Raw genomic sequence first — 22,275 nt, 5'->3', positions numbered from 1 at the left:
GTGTATGTGGCACAGTCTTTCATTAGGGAGCTCATTCAGTTCTTAGGCTTCACTAGAGTTACTTCTCTGCAGTTCATTCAGTCTTTTATAGCTTCTAAGATTTGTGATTTTCTTTTTCTACTTTATTTGTGCAGTTAGTTTTTGATGCTTATTGAAATAGAGTTGGTTGAGAGGAGATTTTCAGGACATGTCAACTTTTACCAGTGTATTTATTAATAAGTATCTTTGTATGGGGCGGGTTTTTTTTTTTCAGGGTAGTATATTTGTAGCATGTGTTTAGGTTTAGTAAGGCAGTTTAATGGTATGCTCTATTTTTGGGTGGTTTTGTTTTTTTTTTCTAGTACTGTGTTTTGTGTGGGTTTTTTTACTGAAGGTAGAGTTTTGAGGTTTTTTCCCTACTGCTTTTATTCTGTATTGGATTAGTAGCTGAAATATTTGTTGCTCGTAGGACTTAAGGAGACATTATCCAGTAGACACAAGGTTACATGTGGATTTCTACCTGGAGTTTCAGGGTGTGTCAAGGAAGTTCTATGGAGAAAATGGATTGTGTCTTTCACATCAAGGGAGGGCTTATTGTTTTTCCCAATTATTTGCAGAGTACCTTGCTGTTCCTAGAACCTGTAAATCTTGTTGTAGGCTGCTAGTAAATTATCAGTCTCACAACTTCATGTATGCTGTAGGTTCGTAGCAAAGCCCAGCATCTCAGGCAAGATGGGAGACAAGAGGTACTGCAAAATGCAGGGGGAGGGTTAGAAGAACAGCTCTTGAGGAGCAGCTGGTGCAGGGGGTTCAGGAGTGCAAGTACAGGGGAGGGAGAGCTGTCAGGAGGGAGCAGGGTTCCTCTTTTGGGGTTCAGGACACAAGAAGGGGTTTAAAAAGCTTTAGACTGAGCATGGTTAACAAAGAACAGAGGGTTCATCAGCCTTTTGAAGTCAGAATTTGGTGTGGGTGATGTCTCTTTCATTTTAGTCTCCCTGCAGCTCATGACAGGTACGGCAAAGTCACAAGAGATGCAACATTAACACCTCGGGCCTGTGCCTCTTAATCTGCAGGGCTGTGCAGAAGATGAGTCTCATCTTATAAAACAACAGCACTGACTCAGGCAAGGAGTTATGGGTAGGGTTAGGGTTAGGATTGTGGTTAGGATTAGGGTGTTAGGGTTGGGGTCGTTAGGGTTGGGGTTAGGGGTTAGGGTTAGTGCACTCTCCGGCTGGGTCCTAGTGCTCTCTCACCCACCAGGTCCTAGTACCTGCCCGCCCGCTGGATCCTAGTGCACTCTCCCGCCGGGTTCTAGTACCTGCCCGCCCGCCAGCTCCTAGTGCATGCCCACCGGCTCCTAGTGCCCGCTGCTGGGTATTAGTGCCCGCACACCGGGTCCTTGTGCCCGCCCCCCCTCCCGGTCCTACTGCCCTCCCGCCTGCCTGGTTATAGTGCCCGCCCGTCTGCCACCCACTGGGTTCTAGCGCCCGCCTGATGGGTCCTAGAGCCTACCCGCTGGGTCCTAGTGCTTGCCCGCCGGGTCCTAGTGCCCGCCCGCCCGCCGCACGCTGGCTCCTAGTCTCTGCTCGCCCTCCAGACGCTGGGTCCAAGTGCCCGCCCGAAAGGTCCTAGTGCCCACCAGCCGGGTCCTATTGCCTGTCTGCATGCCCCCCGCCGGGTCCTAGTGCTCGCCCGCCAGGTCCTAGCTCCCGCCCTCCCGCCCGGTCCTAAGCTCGCCCTACCGGTCCTAATGCCCGCCCGCCCTACCGGTTCTAGTGTCCGCCTGCCGGGTCCTAGTGCCAGCCCTCGCGCCTGCCTGCCGGATCCTAGTGCACACCCGCCTGCCCGCCCGCCGGGTCCTTGTGCCCGCCTCCTTTCCCGCTGCTACTGCCCACCCGCCCGCCAGGTCCTAGTTCCCGCCCACCCTCGGCCTGCTGGGTCCTGGAGCCTGCACCCCAGCCAGCCCTCTGGGTCCTAGTGCCCGCCAGAAGTGCACCAGTTCTCGCCGGCCGGGTCCTAGTGCCCGCCCCCCCCCCCCCCCCGGCAGGGTGCTAGTGCTCTCCAGCCCGCCGGGTCCTACTACCCGACCGCACGCCGGGTCCTTCTGCTCGCCCACCCGAGGAGCGAGAGCAGTGCCGGTGGCACCGTTGTGGATCTCGCCATGTGCAGAAGAGGCCCAGCAGCAGATTTCATACCTGGCCCTTTGGCTGCGGGAGCAGGGCCCAGACGTTCGTGCTGAATGCGAGGGGCTCGGCACAGCCTCGAGCAGTCGTTATAGAGGTTTCACGCAATTGGGCTTTTAGGTGGGAAAGCGAGGAGTGAGAGCAATGCCGGTGGCACCGTTGCAGAGTTCACCGTGTGCAGAAGAGGCCCAGCACCAGCTTTTTATCCTGGCTCTTCAGCTGTGGGAGCATGGGCCAGATGTCTATCTCTATTGGGCCCCCCATGACCCCTCCACTGTGCACTGGGTCCCCCTTTTCTACCCCACCCCCCACTCAATCTGTATTGTGTCCTTCCTTGACTCCTACCCAGTCTGTGCTGGGGTCTTCCTTGACCCCCCCCCACCCCCAGGCTGCATTGGGATCCTCTCCTTACCTCCACACTGTGCACTGTAGTCTCCTTTGACGCTCTCCACTCTGCATTGGGTTCCCCCTTGAACTCCCAGTCTATATTGAGGCCCCTCCCTTGGCACCCTTTTTTTGCATTGGAACCCCTCCCCTTAATCCCCCAGTCTGTACTGGGCCCTCCTTGGCCACTGCAGTCTACATTGGGGACCCCCTTGACTCCCCCAGTTTGTAGTGGGGACCCCTCTTAACCCTCCCAATCTGTCTTGGGTTCTCCCCTTGATCCCCCTCCAGTCTGCATTGGGGTCCCCTAGTCTTGGGAAGTGCACGGGTCCTCCCTTGGCCCCCCCCCCCCAATCTCCATAGGGGGGCATGAAGCCTCTCTTGTAGCCCCCCCAGAATGCATGGCTGTCCCCCCAGCTTTGGGGAGCAGGGCTCCCCCATTCTGCATAGGAACCCTCTTGTCCTGGGGGCCATGGATCCCTCTGTGACCCCTCCTAAGCTGTTTGGGGGTCCCCTTTATCCTGGGGGGAGGAGGTATTTCCACCTCTTGAGCCCAACAGTCTTCACAGGAGTCCTCCTTATCCAAGGAGGGGGGAAATGCGGAACAGTGTGCCCCCTCCCCTGTTGCCCCCTCAGGAGCCACCCCCCCCAAATCAGCGGGTCCCCACAGCCCCCCCCCCCCCCAGCATGCCTCAGCACTGGGTGCACCTACATTGCAGCAGGACAAGGGACAAGGGGTGGCCCCCCTCGATTTATTCTGCAGGAAGTGGGTGCCAGGGAGGTTTGGGGGGGGGTCGCCCCAATCACTCCTTGGTGTTGCACCACTGCGCTGTGCGCCAGAAGATAGGGGTCCTCATGCAGCGCCCTGAGTGCAGGTAGGCTGAGACCTTCTCCAGCGCCTGGGGGGGACACCGGGGGCACAGGTGGGGTTGGGGAGATCAGGGTGTCAGGGATGGGGACAATGAGTAATGTGTCAGGGATGGGGATGGAGGTACCAGGGATAAGGACACTGGTGTGTCACAGATGGCAACAGGGGTACCAGGGTGCTGGGGACAGAGATGGGGACACTGGGGTGTCATGAATGGGGACAGGGATGTTGGGGTGTCACAGATGGGAATGGGGATGTCGGGGTGTTTGGCACAGGGATGGGGATGGACACCAGGGTGTTGGGGATGGGGACACTGGGGATTCAAGGATGAGGCTTGGAATGTGGACAACAGGCTGTCTGGCATGGGCACAGGGACATCAGGATGTCAGGAATGGCAATAGGGGCACCAGTGTGTTGGGGATGGGGACAGGGGTATCAGGGTGTTCGGGACAGGGATAGCAACACTGGAGTGTTGGGGATGGGGACACCAGGGATTCAAGGATGAGGCTTGGGATGGGGACTGGGACATTGGGATATCGGGAACAGCAATGGGAACACCAGGGTGTTGAGGACAGAGACGATGGGGTGTCAGGGATGAGGACACCAGGAATTCAAACATGAGGGCCATGGTGTCTGGGATGGGCACAGGGACACTGGGGTTCCGGGGACAGGTCTGGCATCACCAGGGTGCTGGGCACAGGGACATTGGGGTGTCGCAGGGTGTCCCTGGTCCTGTCACCTCAAAGCGCTCCAGGAACCGGCCGAGGCTCCCACTCAACTCAGGGCTGTCAGGCACGAACATGCGGTGCTGGTCCAGCACATCGTATGCCACGAAGTCCACAAAGGTGAGCTGGGGACAGCGGGGGGGGGGGGGCTGATGTTTGACATGGCCCCCCCAGGGGCCTCCTGAGCCCTCCCAGCACCCCTCATCTACCTTCTCCCCTGCAAACCAGGGCCGGGAGCCCAGGAACTGCGACAGCTCCCGCAGCCTCCCTGGCAGCTCCTCCAGGTACCCCGACTTCAGCTTCTCCTAATGGGGGGAACAGAGATACAGGGGGGCTGCACCCCAAACCTCCCCCAGCACCCATGGGCATCACCCTCGGCCTGCAACCAGGCAAGGGGACACCCCAATGCACCCCTTTGCCTTGGTTCCCCTTTTCCCCGTGTCACCAGTGGGAGGGGACAAGACATTGGGGGAGACAGGAACGCAGCAGGGTTTGGGACAAGACCCCAGCGGGATGGGAGGGTCTGGGGGGGTTGAGGAGGGTTTCAGGGGGTCCCCAAGGGGATGGAGCTCCCCCCATCACAGGGGGGTACCCACAAAGTCTGGACTGTAGCAGAGCCGTGCAAATCTCATGCGGAAATCCATGATGTGGTTCTCCAGCATGTCCACACGCTGGATCTCCTCCTCTGTCTCACCACCTGTGGGGGGTGAGGGGGGTGGGAGACATCAGACCCCCCCATCCCGTAATGGGGACCCCCCCTTGTTGCTGGGACCCCTCCATCCCCATTCCTGTACGCACACATGTTGTGCTTGCGGGCGATGTAGCGCAGGATGGCGTTGCTCTGCGTTAGCTTGATGGTGCCATCGATGAGGTAGGGCAGCTGATGGGGGGGTGGCAAGGGGGGGTCACCCCCTGTGCCCCCTGTCCCCGCCCATTTTCACACCCCCCCCTTCCCCATCCATCACCCACGTTGGGGAAGTCGAGCCCCAGTTTCTCCTTCTCGTTGGTCCAGTCACTCGGGTTGAAGTCAGGAGCTGGTGGGGGGCACAAAGAAATTGTGGGGGGAGGGTTGCTGGACCCCCCCCTCATGGCAGCCTCAGGGGTGGGGTGTCCCAGTTGTTCCCGGAGCAGCCATGTGTCTCGTCCCACCCGGGCAGCCCCGGCTGATCCTGGAGGACATTGAGCCGAGCCCAAGGTCAAGGGTGGGGGGGGGACGACACAAACAAAGGTGTCCCCCCAAAACCTGGCAGGATTTTGGGGGGGGGGGGGTGTTACAGAGCAGGGAGTGAAACGGGTTTTGCCCCCTCCAAATCCAGGGTGGGTCAGACCCCGCATGGAGCGGGTGATGGCAGTCCAGGGGGGTGGATGGAGATGGGGGCACCCCCCCGGATCCTCCTTACCCGGCCCCGGGCAGTATTGCCGCTCCTCATAAGGGGTCTCTGTGTACTCCAGCAGCAGGCGGATGGCGTGGGCCAGCTGGGGGGGGAACCCCCCTTTAGTACCCACCACCAGCACCCACCTTTAGCACCCACCTCCAGCACCCCCTGTTAGCACCTCCCTTTAGCACCCACCCCCAGCACCCCCTTTTAGCACCTCCTTTTAGCACCCACCACCAGCGCCCCCCTTTAGCGCCCCTCCCGTAACACCCACCTTTGGCACCCACTCCCCCCACCCTCCCTATTCCCCCTCAACTCACCCCACGGATATCCCAGTACCCCAATGTCATCACCATGGTGGCACCAGCTCCGCCGGGACACGGCTCAGGACAGGGACAGGGAGCAAGGAGCTGCTCCCCTCCAGCACCTCCCGCAGTACCCTCCCCTTTGCCCTCCCCGCTGGCATCACTGGGCACAGGCTGGGTGCCAGGGGCGTCCTGCCAGGCACAGCACCAGTGCCAGCACTGCCACCACCACCAGCGCCACCCATTAGCACTATGGGGACCCCCAACCCCAAATCCCATCCATGGAGGGGGGGGGGGAACCACCCTATGATAGTGGCAACCTGCAGGGCCGCCGCCCCCCCCCCCCCCCCCCCAAATCCAAGTGTTTTACTTAAGTACTTTATTTCCATGCTGGGATGGGGCTTTTTGAACGGCTTTTCTTGGGCTTGAATGTTTATTCCATTGTTCCCACCACGTTTTCCCAGGAGCATCGGCCACCAGCTCCATGGGTGGAGACAGGACCGGGATAGAGGGACAAAGGGATGGGATAATGCCCCACAAGGAAGGAGAAGCCTCTTCCAGCCCGATCCGGGCCACAGCCAGCTCCTGGAGCAGGGACAGAGTCACCCCAAGCCCTCTGCTTCCTCCCTGAGAAGGATGGAGCATCCTCCACCGGGGACACCATGTCCACCAGGTCCCCATAAGAGGGTGTGCAGAGCCCAGGTCTGGGTCCTTGGGGTGCTGCTGGCTCATCCCCATGTCCCCATGGGGTGAGAAATGGACGGAGAGGGGCACGCAATTAAAAAGCATCAGGAGCTGGGACCTACTGCTGGGCTGGGTCCCCCCCACAATGTCCCCATGCCCAGCACTGATGTCCCTCTGAGCTGTCACTGCATCCAAGAGATGAAGCCACGACCCCCCCGGCAGTGCCCACACCTATGTCACCTCCTGTCACTTCAACCCTGTGTCATCAAGAGCAGGGACCACCACACTGAGGAGACACCAATTAAAAACCCCACCAGGAACTGAGAGAACCCCACCAAAGCCCCTTTGGTGGCACCACAGGGTGCTGGGGACTGTCCCCATCCCCTTCCCAAGGGCAGGAGGAGGATGGCACCGAAGCCCTGGAAGAGGAATGTGGGTGATGGAGGGGAGTCAGTGGGTGCTGAGGGTGGAGGTGATGGTGAGAGCATCCTCCTCCTGGATGGTCTCCAGCTCCTCGCTCTGCACCGCCTGCGTGATGAGGGTCAGCTCCTGGCACAGCGTCTCAAAGCGGTAGCTCACGCGGATGTCGGGAACATTGGTCCGACGGATGTCGTTGCCTTCAGGACCCTCCTTCAGGTAGTGGGGACCCAACCAGTAGCTCTTCACCTGGGCACAAGAGCAAGAAGGAGCTCCCGCAGCTCTCTTGCACCCATGGGTGCTGGGATGGGTTCCAGGGGGAATGGTGGGGTGGTACCTTGTGGGAGAAGCCACTCATGAGGACACTGTTGCGGGCCAGCTCGCACATGTCGCAGGAGCTGAGCTTCCAGACCTGGGTGGCGATGCTGTACTCCTCCATCAGCGGCTCCTGGGGGGGGACACAGCCTCAGCACCCACCCATGGGTGCCCCACAAAGAACATGGGTGTCCCCAGCATCTCCCACCCTCCTTGGACTATCAGCATCCTCTGGAGCTCATTAGTATGGTTTTAAATCATAGAATGAACCAAGTTGGAAAAGACCTTTAAGATCATCAAGTCCAACCATTCCCCAGCACTGCTAAGACCACCAAGACCCCCACCTTGCTCTTGGCCACCACCAACTCTGTCCCATCACCGTGGCTTGGCTGGTGGCCACCCTGTTGCTGGTTTTGGGGGGGTTGATGGCCTGTGACTCCCCCACTCAACCCCTCACCTTGGTGAAGTGGAACTGGAGGGGGTCATCAGTGGACAGAGACACCATGAGCCCCCGCGAGAGGTACTCAGGCAATGGGTTGCGGTGGTAGCTGAGGAAGAGGCTGTTGTTGCTGAGCGGGGACATGGCGATGCCGATCTGTGCCAGGTAGTAGAGGTACTGCAGGACAGGGGCCTGGGGAGGGAATAGCTGGGTGAGGGGGGGTCCCAGACACACACCCTGCTGTCCCCCCCACCCATGGCACCCCGTCCCTGCTCACCTTGCGGAGCAGCAAGCCATGGGAGATGTTCTCCGAGACCATGAAGCCCGAGACAAGGTGATGGATGGGCCCGGCCTCGCCGCAGTGCGGGCGCAGGACGAAGGTGTGGAAGCCTCTCTTCCTGCAACGTGGGGTTCACCGTCAGCATCTGACCCCCCCAAGACCAACCCAGGCTGGGCAGAGCTGCTGGAGACCCCAAGCTGTCCCTACCGTCGGAGGTGGTTGAGCACTGTCATGTTGGCATACATGTAGTACAGGTAGTAGGAGTAGGGTGGGTTGTCCTCCTCCACCCAGTTGCCCGGCAGGGGGCTGTCCAGGTTGAAGATGTGATGCTCTGGTTTGGATTCATCATCCACACTGTCGAAGCCATCCACCTGCAGGAGGGACAACCCAGGGTGGGATGGTCACCCCTTCAATAGATCTGCTCCAGCCCTCAAGCAAAGTCAGGGCTGAGGTTATGGGTGTGACTGGTGTCCCCCATCCTCCCCATGGAGCAGAACATGGTGCTCACGTGCTCCAGGAAGAGGTGCAGCTCCGGGTGTTGGGCAGGGTGGACAGTCGCCTCATAGAGGGGCAGGAAGATGTTCTCCAGCATCTCCTGGAAGTTGGCCAACTGCTTCTTTGTCCGGTAGACATCACTGCAGGGGGATGGACCCTGCTTAGAGGGTCCCATCCCAAACCCACCCCAGCCATAGCGGGGTGTCCTTAGTCCTCCCACCCAGCACATGGCCCTGGTTGAAGGTATCTCCTGGTACTCACAAGAGCCGGGGGACCTGCACGAGCCAGCGGACGTTGTTGGAGTGGACGCGGTGGTTGACGGCCCAACGGGCCAGTTTGTCCCACTCGTCCCGGGAGCGGCCGTAGATAGAGAGGCGCAGCTCCGCGTTCTGGTACTTGCTCTCTTCCAGGTCTGACATCACCTCCTGACAGGGAAAATGTCACCCCTTGGCCACCATGGGCACCAAGGGAAATGAGGGAGATGCAGAGGGTCCCTCACCTTGATGATGTGGGCAAAGTACTTCCCCGAGACGCGGTTGTCCGTCTTGATGAAGATCTCCCGCAGGATGGACTCGCCGATGGGGTTGTACTTGGCGTTGAACTTGTCAAAGCGGTGGAAGGTGTTGCGGTCCTGGCAGGAGGACACGGACGTGAGCCGAGACCCCAGAGCCACCACAACATCCCAGTGCAGAGCCCTCAGCACCACCCATCCCACCCCTGCAGAAGATGGGCTGGAGGCTCTACTCATTTCCAGCATGGGGGGTGTCCCCCCCGTACCGCATGGACATCCAGCGTGTCCACACTCAGGTCATAGGCGGTGAGGTTCATCGTCTCGAAGACCTCCTTGAGCGTCTGCTCCTTGCCCTTCTCCACGTGGACAATCTCATCCAGGTGCTTCTTCATGGCCCGCTTGATGAAGCGCAGGAGATGCTTCTGGTTCATGCAGGACGAGGCATGGATGTGGGTGTCCACCTGAGCGGGCAGAGGCGGAGCTCAGCCCTGAGAGCCTCCGAGTGCCCCCTGCTCACAGCAGGAGCCCAGGAGCCAGCAGGTACCTTGCGGATGTTGTAGAAGTCGCGGTGAGGCACCTTCTTCTGGGCCGCCAACTCCTTCATCTCATTGAGCAGAACATGCATCTGGAACTTGGAGCTCAGGTACTGCAGCCGGCGGTAGCAGAAGGATTTGCTGCCCAAGGTGGAGACAGGGGTGTCAGAGAAGGAGAACATCCAGCCCTGAAAGGCTGGTGCCCACCAGGATGAGGGGATGCAGCTCTGGACTCTTGGACCCCTCTCCATGTGCATGGATGGATGCATGGACATGGGAGCTGCTCCAGGACCATGTGTCATAACCACCACCATGTCCTCTGGTGCTGCCCCCAAGGTTCCGCCCCTCCCCAAGACACCCCTATGGTGGGACCCACCCAGGACACCTCCATGGTGGGACCCTTCTCCTTACATGGGCCCATTGATGATCAAAGCCATGAGGAAGTTCATGTCAGCGATGAACTCCTGCAGGTCAGGGTATGGCAGGTCCAGCTCCGTGCTCCTGGGGGGACAGAGGTGGGGACATGGTCCAGCGTCACCCACCAGAGCCCCCCTCCAAGCTCATCCCACCAGCGAGTGCCTACCCCGTGCCGGACACTCACTTGTCGGTGAGGTCCTGCTTGGTGTAGACGTGCACCACACCATCCACCATCTTCAGCCCAAAGCCCAGGTCAGCCGGCATGGTCTTGGGGTCCCACATCTCATAGGGGTGCTGCTCAGCGAATGGGGGGTGCACAGGGGCATCTGCAGCCAGGAGACACCCAACCAGACATGTGTCATGGGATGGATCCACCAAAGCCCATCCAGCATCCCCATCCCAGTGTGAAGACCCCCCCAGCACCCATCCCACCATGAAGACCCCCTCACCCCACACTCACCGGCAGCCACAGGGGTCTCGGGCACCTCCTCGTAGCCACGAGTCTCCAAGGGTTTCTCGGAAAGCTCCTGCAGGTACCGGGCCGTGGTCTTGCAGAAGCTCTGCAGGGACAACCCCATGTACTTCTCCCGCAGGAACAGCGCCTTCACCACGCTCTTGGCCGCGTCCAGAAGGTCCGTGAAGGGCACCTGAGGAGCAGGACACCAATAAAACCCCAGCCCCAGGTGGCATTGGCACCTTGAAGACCTTCCCCAGGTCCTGGTGGGGTTGGGGGGGGGTCTCACCCCACACTTCTCCTCCCCAGAGATGGTGACCCGCTGGAACTCCCGCTCCAGCAGCGCCTCCCGCTCCTTGGGGATGTGGTCTACCAGGTCCTCGCTCTGCTCCTTGAAGAGCCTGTGGGCACAGATGGTGTGACACGGTCTGACCCCATCCTTGTGTCCCCATGGAGCACCCACCCCAAGGTCTGCACCCCGGAGGGTGATGCTGTCCCCAGCAATGCCACCAGCAGCTTTGGGCAGTTGAATGCCACTGATGGTGGCATTGTCCCCCCCACCCCAAGACACATCCCTTGGGCCCACATGAGCACAACAAAGAGGCAGGGGGGAGGACAGAGAATGCAATAACTCATGACAGAGACAACTCCCAAGCGGAGACAGGAGGGATGGGGACATCCTTTGCCACCAGCGGAGCTGGAACCCTCCCCCCAGATGCCCTCAAACCCCCCTTTGGGTGCATTGAATCCTTCAGTGCCATGAGAGCGGCCGGGTGGGGACACGGGGACACGGGGACACCCGCTGTGTCACAGGACACTCACTGTAAGTCCGCGGCACTGTCAACTTTCAGGAAGTCCTGTTTGGCTCTGAGCAAAATGTCGGGCTCAAGTCTGGGGACAAGAGGTCGTGGTGGGGACATGGTGGGGACAACAGGGGTGAAAGACACTTCCCCCCCACCCCCCCGTTAACAGTGCAACCAGCAACGACCACACAGAAACCAGCAGAACCACATGGAGAAGGGGACACGCAGCGCGACAGCCACGGCAGGAGGACACAAGGGGCCTGTCCCCATGCGGGGACCCCGTCCCATGGAGGGGGGGGTGGTGACAGGGAACACCCCCCCGGGTCTTACTTGACGTCCTGGCTGATCTGGCGCTCGAGGCGCTGGCGCCGCTCCTCCAGCTGCTCGATGGGGCTTTCCTCAGGGAACTCATACGGTGCCGTTCGCATCTCGCTCTCGGCCAGAGAGCGGCAGAACAGCTCCTGCAGGGAGGGAGGGAGGGATGGAGGAAGGGAAGGGAAAAGGGAAGGGAAGGATAAAGGGAAAGGAAGGGGAGGAGAGGAGAGGAGAGGAAGAGGAAGAGAAGGAGGAAGAGAAGGAGGACGAAGCAAGAGGGAGCCCCCCCACTCTGGGACCCGCTGCGCTCCGGGCGCGGACCCACCTCCGCGATCTCCTTGCATTTGCCATCCATGGATGTGCGCAGATCCACCGGGAAGTGCTTCAGGCAGTGGGAAGGCCCCGGGAGGGAACGCGCTGACTGCAGGGGCCGGGACCCGGGCCCAGCCCGTAGCTCTGCAATGGGGCAGCCTGAGCTGGGGGGGGCCGGACCCTCCCCCACCCAGCAAGAAGGAGTTAACCAGCCCCTCCATAACCCCCCCTATCCCCACAGTGGTGCCACGGGGAAACTGAGGCAGCTCCAGGGCAGGAGGGACCCCCCTGTGTCCCCCCCCAGTGCCATAATGAATGAGGGGCTCAGGGTGGGGTCAGGACACCCCCAGCATGGGGGGAGGCAGGATGTTGGGGTCCCCCCATCACGCACAACCCCCCTTCTCTCAGGGCTGCTACATTCCCCCCCATCCCTCTGCCCTCCCACCCACCCATCCTCCTGTCCCCCCAATCCAGCAGGAAAGGTACCACTGGGGGGTACCCCAAACTGGGAGGGATGGGAGGCGACAACCCCCGAAAACAAACCCCATCGCCCTGACCCCCCTGAGGTGCCACTGGTTGAACTGAGGCATGACTAAGAGCACCCCCCGCCCAGTACGGCATGGGGGGATGAACCAGACCTCCTGCCCCGCCCCCCCCAGCGCCCATTGCTGAAGCCTGGGGTGGGGAAACTGAGGCACGACCCGACCATGGTGGGTGCTCACCCTTGCTGGGCAGCGGTGACAGCCAGTGGCACCATGGGGACAACCCGGGTGCCCTGTGCCACTGGGACATGCCTGTCACCCCGTGACACCCACCCGGGACACACATCACCCCATGTGCCACCCCAGTAGCAACCCAAGCCCCCCCCAGGAACGGGTGCCACCTCACCTACCCCATGCCACCATCACCCTGTGCCACTAGAGCCCAGTGCCACCATCACTCAGTGTCACCATAACCCTGTGCCACCATCACCCGGTTCCACCACCGCTTGGAGCCACCATCACTCCGGTGCCACCATCACCCAATGCCACCAGACCCCCCCAAGCACCCGGTGCCACCACCACCCTGTGCCATCATCAACCGGTGCCACCATCACCCTGTGCCATTATCAACTGGTGCCACCATCACCCTGTGCAATCATCAACTAGTGCCACCATCACTCAGTGCCACCATCACTCAGTGCCACCATCCCGGGCCACCAGACCCCCCCCAAGCACCCAGTGCCACAGTGCCAGCCACAACCACCCATATGATGACACATGGCGCTGCCCCCCCCCGGCCAAACCACCCCCCGACATCCCCCAGGGTCCCTCCTCTTCCTCCCCTCCCAGCACACGGCACCCGCTGCGCCACCGCTGCGCCGCAGAGCCCCCCCCATCACCCCCACTGCCAGAGCTTGGAGGAGATGGACACCCCAACACCACTGCGCCCATCCGCGCAGGGCGGCGGGAGCAGCCCAGACACCGCGGTGACGGTCACCCCCCCATAACACAGACACCCCCCACAGCACCTCATCGCACCCACCCGCGGCCCCATCATTGGCGTGGAGCGCCCACCTCACGGTGGGACGCTGGTGGCGGGGGGTGGGTGCGTGGCTGCGGGTCTCACCTGCGGGGTTGGGGGTCTGGAGGCTGCCCCGCTTCTTGAAGGGACACTTGGCCGGGGTGGCCGAGGCCATGGTGGCTCCGGGGGCGCTGCGGCTCGTGATGGCGATGGTGGCGCTGGGGCCGGTGGCGAGGGCCCCGAGGGGGGGTCTCCTGCCGCGGTGGGGCCGGGCGCTGGCGGCCGCTCCCGCCCCTGGTTGATGATTGATGCGCGGCCGCCGGCGCTGGACCAAAGTCCCCCGCGGAGCGCGGCCGGAAGCAGGGACGAGGAAGAGGATGGGGCGGGAGGAGGATGTGGCGAGGCGGGAGCAGGAGGAGGAGGAAGGAGGATTCTCCTTGTGCCGCTCGCTCCGGGTGGGTGCAGGCACCGACCCCCCCCACAGGTGGTGCCGCCCCCCCTCCCAATGGCAGCGGCACCGCCAACAATGGGGCGTGTCCCCCGCCCCCGATGGGCATCGTGTGTTGACACCCCCCCCGATAGGTATTGGCATCCCCAATCCCGGCACTGCACCCCCCGGCAGGCACCATCGCCCCCAGGAGGGTGTCACCGTCCCCACCCCAGCACAGACAGTCACCCCCCCGGTAGGCGGTGTAGCCCCCCATTAGACATTGCAACCCTCCCCCATTAGACATTGCACCCCCCATTAGACATTGCACCCCCCCATTAGATATTGGACCCCTCCATTAGGTATCGGACACCCCCATTAGATATTGGACCCCTCCATTAGACATTGGACCCCCCTCATTAGACACTGGACACCTCCCATTAGACATTGCACCCCGCCGTTAGACATTGTAACCCCTCATTAGATATTAGATATCCCCATTAGATATTGGACCCCCCCGTCAGATATTGGACCTCCGCATTAGACATTGGGCCCCCGCATTAGGTATTGGGGCCCCCCATTAGACACTGTATCTCCCCATTAGACATTGGACCCCCCCATTAGATTGTCCCTACCTGTGCCGGTGGCTCCCGGTGTTGTGGCCTCGAGTGCTGGGGGTGCTGGGGGCTGTTTGGGGGGTGCTGGGGGGTGTCAGGGGTGTCCCCACCGAGCTCCTGTCCGAGTCCCCTGATCCAGCCCAGAGTAGAGGGAATGCCACCAGCCAAGGCCTGTGTCCCCCCCATGTCCCCTCTGTCCTGGACAAAGGGGACAGCAAGGTGACGCCACCCATCAGGGCCACCTCTGTGCCAGGCTGGGGGGCGGGAAGCCACGGGGGGAGCCACACACAGCTCTGGGCTATGGACAAAGCCATGTCCCCTCCCCACCGCTGCCGCTGTGCCCCCCTGTGACACTGGGGGGGGTGGGGGGGTGGCTGGTATGTTAATTGGACCCTTCATTAGCGCCAAGTTCATTAGAGGCTCAGATGGGGCTTTGTGTCCCATCAAAGGGACAGCAGGGACAGGGTGTCCCAGTGCCCCCAGGCCGGGGGGACAGAGAACAGGGGGGATACAGGACATCACCGAGGGGACATCAAGACCCCACTGGGGTGCAGGGTTTTAGGGCACCCTGAACCCAAACACCAGGGACCTGCAGCACCATTGGGGGGCTCCCACACCCCAACCCGGGGGTCTCCACTGCAGTGACACCCCAGACCAGTCCCAGCAGGACATGGTGGGGACAATGGGGTGTGGGGGGATCCTGTTGGAGGGTGCTGGGCTGGGGAGGGGGGTGCTGAGCTCATAGGAGGAGGAGGAGGAAGGCTGAGCAGGATCCCATTAAAGAGCTTAGGCAGCAGGAGGGTGATGGGTGGCACCCATGGGTGCTCATTACCCCATTGACTAACTCATTCCCCCCCCAGGACACCCCCCAGTGCCATGTCCCCCTGTCACCAGCACCCAGGGGACCCCCCAGCTCCCAGCCATGTCCCCCTGTCACCTCCAAGGGACTTCCCAGCTTGTGGGGTGGGGGAACACAAGCAGGAGGTGACCCCATCCCTAATGCCAACCAACCCAGGCAGGGACACAACCCATGGACATGGGGGTCCCCCAACCCCATGGGACACAGGGTGTCCCCATGGGGCGGGGGGGGGTGGTCTCACTACCTGTCCCCCCCTTATCTAAAGCCCTGTGGCCACCTCCCCAAGAGGCTCCATTGGTTTTTCCCGAGCCCTAATCTTTGCCATCTTGGGCTAAGTGGATTTCCTGGGTCACATGGTGAGATAAAAGGTCCCCAAATCCCAGGCTCCAAACAAATCAGGTTATCCATGGAGAATTAGAGGAGAGCCCGCCAGGACGCTGCTGCTCGGGGACACCCCAACGCCAGGGATCGGCCTCTCGGGGCTCCTCTTTCCTCCTCCATCATCCATTGCCATTCCCAAAGGAGAGCTGGAAGAGCCTGGGGACCTCGAGGAGCTCGAGGCATTAGAGGAGGAGGAGGAGGTGGTGGAAGACGAGGCCATGGGGAGCGGGGCCAGTGCCGAGGACAAGGAGATGGCCAAGAGGTCCAAGGAGCTGGAGAAGAAGCTCCAGGAGGACGCGGATAAGGAGGCCAAGACAGTCAAGTTGCTCCTGTTGGGTAAGGGCGGAAGAGATGTCAGCAGGAGGATGCGGGAGGTGTCCCCCCATCCCTACCTACCATTGGGGACCCCCTTCATGGATGGGCAGGGGACAAATGCAACCAGGGACTGGTTGTCCACAAGCCATCGTCCCCTTCCTCACCCCAATAGCTCCTCTTCCCCGCAGCTCATTAGCCTGAGCAGCAGCCATCAGGGAGCTGCATGGTTGGGGCATCAGCTCTTGGTGACAACCAGACGGGTGGCAGGGGCAAAGGGGACAACATGGGGATGGGACCAGGACACCAGGTCCCACATCTCAGGGGAGTCCTTGACACCCTGGGGACCTCCTGCCACCAGCACCCCAATCCCTGCCACGTGGGGGGGACCCCGGGGGCTGTAGGGTGACAGGGAGGGGTGATGGGGCCTGATCCTGGGGGGTGGGGGGGGCAGGTCAAGGCAATTAGCACCTAATTCTAATCAGCTTCCTACGCTGCTCTAAGCCGCTTATGGCGCCAAGGCCACCACAGGAGGTGGGACACCAGGGACCAGTGGTGGCCTGGGTGGGTCCCCAACGGCCCCTGGGGGTCTCCGGTGTGTGGGCCAGCACTGGAGGCAATGGGATGAGGATGGTGGCACTGGGGGATGCAGGACATGGGAGAGTGGCCCTGGCGCCTATCGCTGTGGCACCAGGCCTGGGGTCCATCCCACCCCTGATGAGCACTAAGGTGTCCTCCCACCCTTCTCCAGGGGCTGGTGAATCAGGCAAGAGCACCATCGTGAAGCAGATGAAGTGAGTACGGCCCCAGGTCCCCGCTGGGTGATGGGGGATGACATCCTCTTGCGCAGGGTCCCCCCATCCCCATGGTGGTGATTCCCAGCTTGGGGTTGAGCCCACTGTGTCCGCCCATCCCTCAGGATCATCCACCAGGATGGTTACTCGCCCGAGGAGTGCATGGAGTTCAAGGCCATCATCTACGGCAATATCCTGCAGTCCATCCTGGCCATCATCCGCGCCATGTCCACGCTGGGCATCGACTACGCCGAGTCATCCCGTGCGGTCAGTTGGGGGCCACCATCCTCGCCCCCCCAAACCCCACAGTGGCAATGGGGTCCAGAGCCCCATGGTGGGGTTTGGGCACCAGGAGCCCCGGGTTGGCTGGTGGCAATGGTCCCTCTTGCAGGACGATGGGCGGCAGCTCTTCAACCTGGCTGACTCCATCGAGGAGGGCACGATGCCCCCCGAGCTGGTGGACTGCATCAAGAAGCTGTGGAAGGACGGGGGGGTCCAGGCTTGCTTCGACCGCGCTGCCGAGTACCAGCTCAACGACTCGGCCGCGTAGTGAGTGGGGTCACGGCATGGGGGGGGACATGGGGACATGGGACATCAGCAGCACGTCACATCCTCTCCTGTCCCCCCCTCCAGTTACCTGAACCAACTGGACAGGATCACAGCCCCCGACTACCTGCCCAACGAGCAGGACGTGCTGAGGTCCAGGGTGAAGACCACGGGCATCATCGAGACCAAGTTCTCCGTGAAAGACCTCAATTTCAGGTGGGTGGGTGCAACCGCCATGATTCCCCCATGATCCCCCTATGACCCCCCATGATCTCCCCCATGATCCCACCATGCAGCCCCAATGGTGGGGATGGGTTTTGGGGTGAACCTGATGCTCCAGGGACCACCAACTCTATCTGGACCAGGGATGGTTGGCTACTGCATCCCTGACACTGCTGAGGACAGGGTGCTGGCACCGTCACACTGGGGGTATCAGGACCAGATGTATCCCCCCTGACCCCATCCTTGTCCCCCCCCAGGATGTTCGACGTGGGAGGGCAGAGATCGGAGCGCAAGAAGTGGATCCACTGCTTCGAGGGGGTGACCTGCATCATCTTCTGCGGGGCGCTGAGCGCCTATGACATGGTGCTGGTGGAAGACGATGAAGTGGTGGGTTGGGGTCCCAGAGGTGCCCGACTGCAACTCGGTGGATGAGGGGGGAGCAGAGTTGGTGCCTGGGGGGATACAGAGGGAAGGGACCAGCACTTGGTGCCATCTGATGCTCTGGGTGATGTGGGAGTGGGGTGGGAGATGACGGGTGGAGCTCATAGGAGCACAGCAGCCCCAGCAAGGCAAAGAGAAGCTGTGGCTGCCCCATCCCTGGCAGTGTTCAAGGCCAGGTTGGACACAGGGGCTTGGAGCAACCTGCTCTAGTGGAAGGTGTCCCTGCCCGTGGCAGAGGATTGGAACTGGAGAAGCTTTAAGGTCCCTTCAACCCAAACCACGCTGTGGTTCCATGGCACAAGGCTGGTCAGTGAAGTCCTCCCGGTGCCCGGTGAGAGCCGCTGCTCCAGCACCAGGAAAAGCAGCTTTAGGGGCAGAGGAGGAATGTGACAGCCCCAAAACAGGTCGTTCCTCAGAATGAACAAGAGGAGCGGAGCAGAAGGAGGCATCTCCCCCGCCATGGGAAGCTGGACAAGGCACATCCATCCCCGTCACCCTGAAGAACCCGCCTGCTGCCATACAAAGGTGGAGGAGATCCCACAGGAGCATCCCAAGTGATGCCAAGCACCTTCCACAGGGCTGGGAGCTTTCCCTGGATAACATTCACAATGTGATCACCAGAATCCTTCATTCCTGAACATCCCAGAAGCTGCCAGGAGGGATCAGAGCATCACATAGCCCGGAGCTGCTTAACATCGCTCCTACCCTGAGCACCACTTGGATTTATCCAGCACTGGGATGGGGTTCACATGGGAAGAGAGACTCTGGGTGCAGGCCGGGGCAAGGCAGCACAGGGAAAAGCTCTTCCCTTGGGAACGGGGTTTGGGAGCTGCAATGGCTCCGTGTCTCTTTGCAGAACCGCATGCATGAGTCCCTGCACCTCTTCAACAGTATATGCAACCACAAGTTCTTCGCCGCCACGTCCATCATCCTGTTCCTCAACAAGAAGGACCTTTTTGAGGTGAAGATCAAGAAGGTCCATCTCAGCATCTGCTTCCCCGAATACGACGGTGAGTTGGTGGGTTCCCCCTCCCGGAGGCCACCAAAGTGTCCATGCAGGACCACATGGAGATGGCATCTTGGGTTGGGGTTATGGTGGGAGGAGTCGTGTTCCTGGGGGTAGGAGCAGAGGAGAAGCAGACATGGCCTTGGGAAGGTGGTTGGAAGGATTGGAATGGGATAAAATGGGTGTTAAGTGCTCAGCTGTGTGCAGTCACCACCAGCCCTTCTCTTCCTCCTCCTCCAGAGGAAGCTTTCAACACAACCCTGAACCATCCCCAGGTCCTGACCCAGCTCTGATGACCATTCCCATGGGAGCAGCTCAGCAGCACCGTTTCCTCCCTCCACAGGTCCCAACACGTTTGAGGACGCAGGGAATTACATCAAGACCCAGTTCCTGGATCTCAACATGCGGAAGGACGTGAAGGAGATCTACAGCCACATGACCTGTGCCACAGACACACAGAACGTCAAGTTCGTCTTCGACGCTGTCACGGATGTCATCATCAAGGAGAACCTCAAGGACTGTGGCCTCTTCTGAGCAGCAGGTGGCAGGTACCTGAGACATGCTAAAGGGGCTGGGGAAGGAAAAGAGGATGAGATGGGACAGAGCCCAAACCATGGGATGATAGCACGGGGCTTTGGCATCAAACACAGTGTGGAAATGCCCACCTGTGGAGAACAGATCATGGAATCCCAGCCTGGTTTGTGTTGAAGGGACCTTAAAGCTCACCCAGTTCAACCCCTGCCACAGGCAGGGACACCTTCCACTAGAGCAGGTTGCTCCAAGCCCCTGTGTCCAACCCGGCCTTGAACACTGCCAGGGATGGGGCAGACACAGCTTCTCTGGGCACCCTGTGCCAGCACCTCAGCACCCTCATAATGAAGAACTTCTTCCTAATATCTCATCCAACTCTTCCCTCTTCCAGTTGGAAGCTGTTTCTCCTCATCCCATCCCTACAGGCCCTTGTCCAAAGCCCCTCTCCAGGTTTCCTGGAGCCCCTTTAGGCACTGGAGCTGCTCTAAGGTGTCCCCTTCAGGAGCCTTCTCTTCTCCAGGCTGCCCCAGCCCAGCTCTCTCAGCCTGGCTCCAGAGCAGAGCTGCAGCATCTCCATGGCCTCCTCCGTGGTTGGACGGGGCTTGGAGCAACCTGCTCTAGTGGAAGGTGTCCCTGCCCGTGGCAGGAGGTTGGGACTGGGATTCCATGATAAACCGTCACCTCAGCAGTGTCAAACCTCCCATTCCCACATCGCTGGTGCTGCTCCAGTCTGCAGCTGCCACCCACCCTTGGTACATGGCAGTAACTGTACCCGTGGTCATCCCGCACCCGCTCTTCACCCACCCTTCCAGCTCAGCACCGGAACACTTCAGTTCGGGTTCAGAACCCAACTGGGGTTTGTAACCCTCCTCCTCACCCATGTGCTCACCTGCTCGCCTGAGCAGCGCTGGGAATTCCTTCCCTCTCCCCCATTCCCAAGCAGATTCCAGTCACCAGCTTCAGCCCTTTGGTTGTTCAGGGAACCTCTGGCACTTTGCTCATCCCTGAGCATCAATAGGTGTAAATGCTGGGGGGGTTCTGCCACTACGTGGGGCAGGAGTGTTTAACCCAATGAGGTTTTCACATCATGGTGCAATGAGATGCTGGTTCTCTACTTCCCCCTTTCCTATACCTTCACCATGGAGTTGGAAAGTGTTTAACCTCCTCTTCTTCCTTCCTTCCTGCTAGAAGAGGACAGGACTCCCATCCCCATCGCCGTTCTGCTGAGCAGAGCCAAAAGGATTAACCAAAATATATATATACGAGTTCCTTGGAGCCCACTTTTTCTACGTCCTGCCCAACCAAGTCACCTCCCTTCCAGCCCAGGACAGGACGGGGCTAAAGCTGAACCTCCTGCTCCCTTTTGTGGCCATTTCCTCTTTTTCCTTGTTGGTTTCAGGAGGCCAGGTTGGACACAGGGGCTTGGAGCACCCTGCTCTAGTGCAAGGTGTCCCTGCCTGTGGCAGGGGTTGGAACTTGGATGAGTTTTAAGGTCCCTTCCAACCCAAACCATTCCATGACTCTATGTTAAGCCATTGTCCTCCTAAGCCAGCAGCATCACTTCGGGAGCAGGGACAGACCCTCCACTGCTGGTTTCTTCCCTTTTACCAAAGCTGAATTCCTCAAAGCAGGAGTTCTGGGGGAAGGTAGAGGGAGGGCGACCTGGGGCAACCAACCCCAGTCCTTTGGGAGAAGAAATGATGGGTTTGGGGTTGGTTTTGCGCCCCAGGTTGGAGTCAATGGTGGGCAAGCAAAGGCAGGAGCAGGATCGTTGGGCTCTGAGGGAGGTGCTGATGCTTCTGGGTGGGAGGAAGAGGAAATGGTGACACAAGCCCCTCTCTGTGCTCTGTAGAGCTCTGTCTGCTCTTTACTGGTTGTAAATAAATGCTGGTCCCTCACATCTGCCCCCTCGCGCTGCCACATCCCCTGTACAGCTTCATGTAACTGTAGGACATCAAATAAAGGACACAGGCATCATGTGCACGTCTGTCATTGCCCCACTTCCACTGTCTCTGCTCCCAAACCCCATTCCTGTGCCCAGGAGCTCCGGTTAAGGAGTATTTCTCACTCTGCTCACCAATCCACAGCACAGAACGGAGACGCTGCTGGCCTCTTGGGCACCCAAAACCAACCCCAAACCCTTCCCCACCAAAGCACATCCCTACCTGGGTCCTGCCAGGGCTCTGCTGCAGCTCCAGCACCAGTTTGGGAGCACCACGATGCTGCAAGCCAGTTACTGATGAGATCCCCACGAGTTCTAGCAGGGTGAAGCTGGAGCAGAGCCTCTGTGCTGGCTGGAGGGGAACTGTCAGGCAGGCAGAGCTCTGGAGAGCTTCCAGGGCACGAATACACTCTGCTGGCACCCAGCAGCACCACAGGCACCCACAGCACCCCTGGAGTGCTGGATTCAGTGTTTCTGGGCAAGTGTCTTCCCAATGGGTTACATCTGCATCATGGAACAGGAGCTGGAGCAGTCACCTTCCACAGTGCATGGTGCAGTGAATGAGCGGGGGAGCATCTGCCAATAATCCTAATGAACGACTGGATGGCTCCAGCTTCCAGCTCTGCCACCACAGCCTGAGCCCTCGGGAGCAGCAGAACCACAAACTGCTTTGGGCTGAAGGGATCTTAAAGCTCCTCCAGTCCCAACCCCTGCCACGGGCAGGGACACCTTCCACTAGAGCAGGTTGCTCCAAGCCCCTGTGTCCAACCTGGCCTTGAACACTGCCAGGGATGGGGCAGCCACAGCTTCTCTGGGCACCCTGTGCCAGCGCCTCAGCACCCTCACAGGGAAGAGCTTCTGCCTCAGAGCTCATCTCAGTCTCCCCTCTGGCAGGTTAA

At 60.3% G+C, this 22,275-nt stretch overlaps 3 protein-coding genes across 4 annotated transcripts; 1 reads left to right on the top strand and 2 right to left on the bottom strand.

Moving 5' to 3' along the window:
* Positions 1-3,259: 3,259 nt before the first annotated feature.
* On the bottom strand, positions 3,260-5,991 carry LOC115602190 (glutathione S-transferase 2-like). The gene is made up of 8 exons (XM_030473012.1): positions 5,836-5,991; positions 5,540-5,615; positions 5,109-5,173; positions 4,938-5,019; positions 4,736-4,836; positions 4,349-4,444; positions 4,154-4,264; positions 3,260-3,445 (listed from the first exon to the last, which is right to left on the bottom strand). The coding sequence occupies exons 1-8, from the start codon at positions 5,869-5,871 to the stop codon at positions 3,350-3,352; spliced, it is 663 nt and encodes a 220-aa protein (XP_030328872.1). The 5' UTR covers positions 5,872-5,991; the 3' UTR covers positions 3,260-3,349.
* A 243-nt stretch (positions 5,992-6,234) lies between these two features.
* Positions 6,235-13,763, bottom strand: AMPD2 (adenosine monophosphate deaminase 2). 2 transcript variants are annotated; one of them, XM_030473010.1, is made up of 18 exons: positions 13,404-13,763; positions 11,809-11,939; positions 11,499-11,629; positions 11,188-11,256; positions 10,655-10,766; positions 10,372-10,558; positions 10,096-10,237; positions 9,906-9,995; positions 9,506-9,635; positions 9,228-9,422; positions 8,950-9,081; positions 8,712-8,875; positions 8,464-8,590; positions 8,163-8,326; positions 7,953-8,073; positions 7,694-7,867; positions 7,259-7,369; positions 6,235-7,170 (listed from the first exon to the last, which is right to left on the bottom strand). In XM_030473010.1, exons 1-18 carry the CDS (start codon positions 13,471-13,473, stop codon positions 6,955-6,957), a joined length of 2,466 nt encoding a protein of 821 aa, XP_030328870.1. In that variant the 5' UTR covers positions 13,474-13,763; the 3' UTR covers positions 6,235-6,954. The 2 variants fall into 2 exon arrangements, with proteins under 2 accessions (XP_030328870.1, XP_030328871.1); XM_030473011.1 differs by lacking the exon at positions 11,188-11,256 and having other exon boundaries at positions 13,404-13,633.
* A 1,885-nt stretch (positions 13,764-15,648) lies between these two features.
* GNAT2 (G protein subunit alpha transducin 2) lies at positions 15,649-20,847 on the top strand. The gene is made up of 9 exons (XM_030473014.1): positions 15,649-15,918; positions 16,646-16,688; positions 16,814-16,955; positions 17,080-17,237; positions 17,322-17,450; positions 17,714-17,843; positions 18,754-18,907; positions 19,247-19,451; positions 20,623-20,847. Exons 1-8 carry the CDS (start codon positions 15,801-15,803, stop codon positions 19,435-19,437), a joined length of 1,065 nt encoding a protein of 354 aa, XP_030328874.1. The 5' UTR covers positions 15,649-15,800; the 3' UTR covers positions 19,438-19,451; positions 20,623-20,847.
* Positions 20,848-22,275: the final 1,428 nt, after the last annotated feature.

This window comes from Strigops habroptila, chromosome 18 (genome assembly GCF_004027225.2).
Source record: "Strigops habroptila isolate Jane chromosome 18, bStrHab1.2.pri, whole genome shotgun sequence".
NCBI classification, from domain to species: Eukaryota; Metazoa; Chordata; class Aves; order Psittaciformes; family Psittacidae; genus Strigops; species Strigops habroptila.
Note: the sequence above shows the minus strand (reverse complement) of the source record. Positions and strands in the feature narration are given on the sequence as shown.

What these genes read in the sequence shown, in the direction of transcription:
- LOC115602190 (XM_030473012.1), bottom strand. Translation starts at nt 5,871, where the DNA reads ATGGTGATGACATTGGGGTACTGGGATATCCGTGGG. An exon ending in GCAATACTGCCCGGGGCCGG is followed by an intron (nt 5,174 to 5,539) that starts GTAAGGAGGATC and finishes GCCCCCCACCAG; the next exon opens with CTCCTGACTTCAACCCGAGT. An exon ending in TCTGCTACAGTCCAGACTTT is followed by an intron (nt 4,445 to 4,735) that starts GTGGGTACCCCC and finishes TCCCCCCATTAG; the next exon opens with GAGAAGCTGAAGTCGGGGTA.
- AMPD2 (XM_030473010.1), bottom strand. Translation starts at nt 13,473, where the DNA reads ATGGCCTCGGCCACCCCGGCCAAGTGTCCCTTCAAGAAGCGGGGCAGC. An exon ending in CGAGACCCCTGTGGCTGCCG is followed by an intron (nt 10,238 to 10,371) that starts GTGAGTGTGGGG and finishes TCCTGGCTGCAG; the next exon opens with ATGCCCCTGTGCACCCCCCA. An exon ending in GTGCAGGTCCCCCGGCTCTT is followed by an intron (nt 8,591 to 8,711) that starts GTGAGTACCAGG and finishes ATCCCCCTGCAG; the next exon opens with TGATGTCTACCGGACAAAGA.
- GNAT2 (XM_030473014.1), top strand. Translation starts at nt 15,801, where the DNA reads ATGGGGAGCGGGGCCAGTGCCGAGGACAAGGAGATGGCCAAGAGGTCC. An exon ending in CTCAACGACTCGGCCGCGTA is followed by an intron (nt 17,238 to 17,321) that starts GTGAGTGGGGTC and finishes CCCCCCCTCCAG; the next exon opens with TTACCTGAACCAACTGGACA. An exon ending in TGGTGGAAGACGATGAAGTG is followed by an intron (nt 17,844 to 18,753) that starts GTGGGTTGGGGT and finishes GTCTCTTTGCAG; the next exon opens with AACCGCATGCATGAGTCCCT.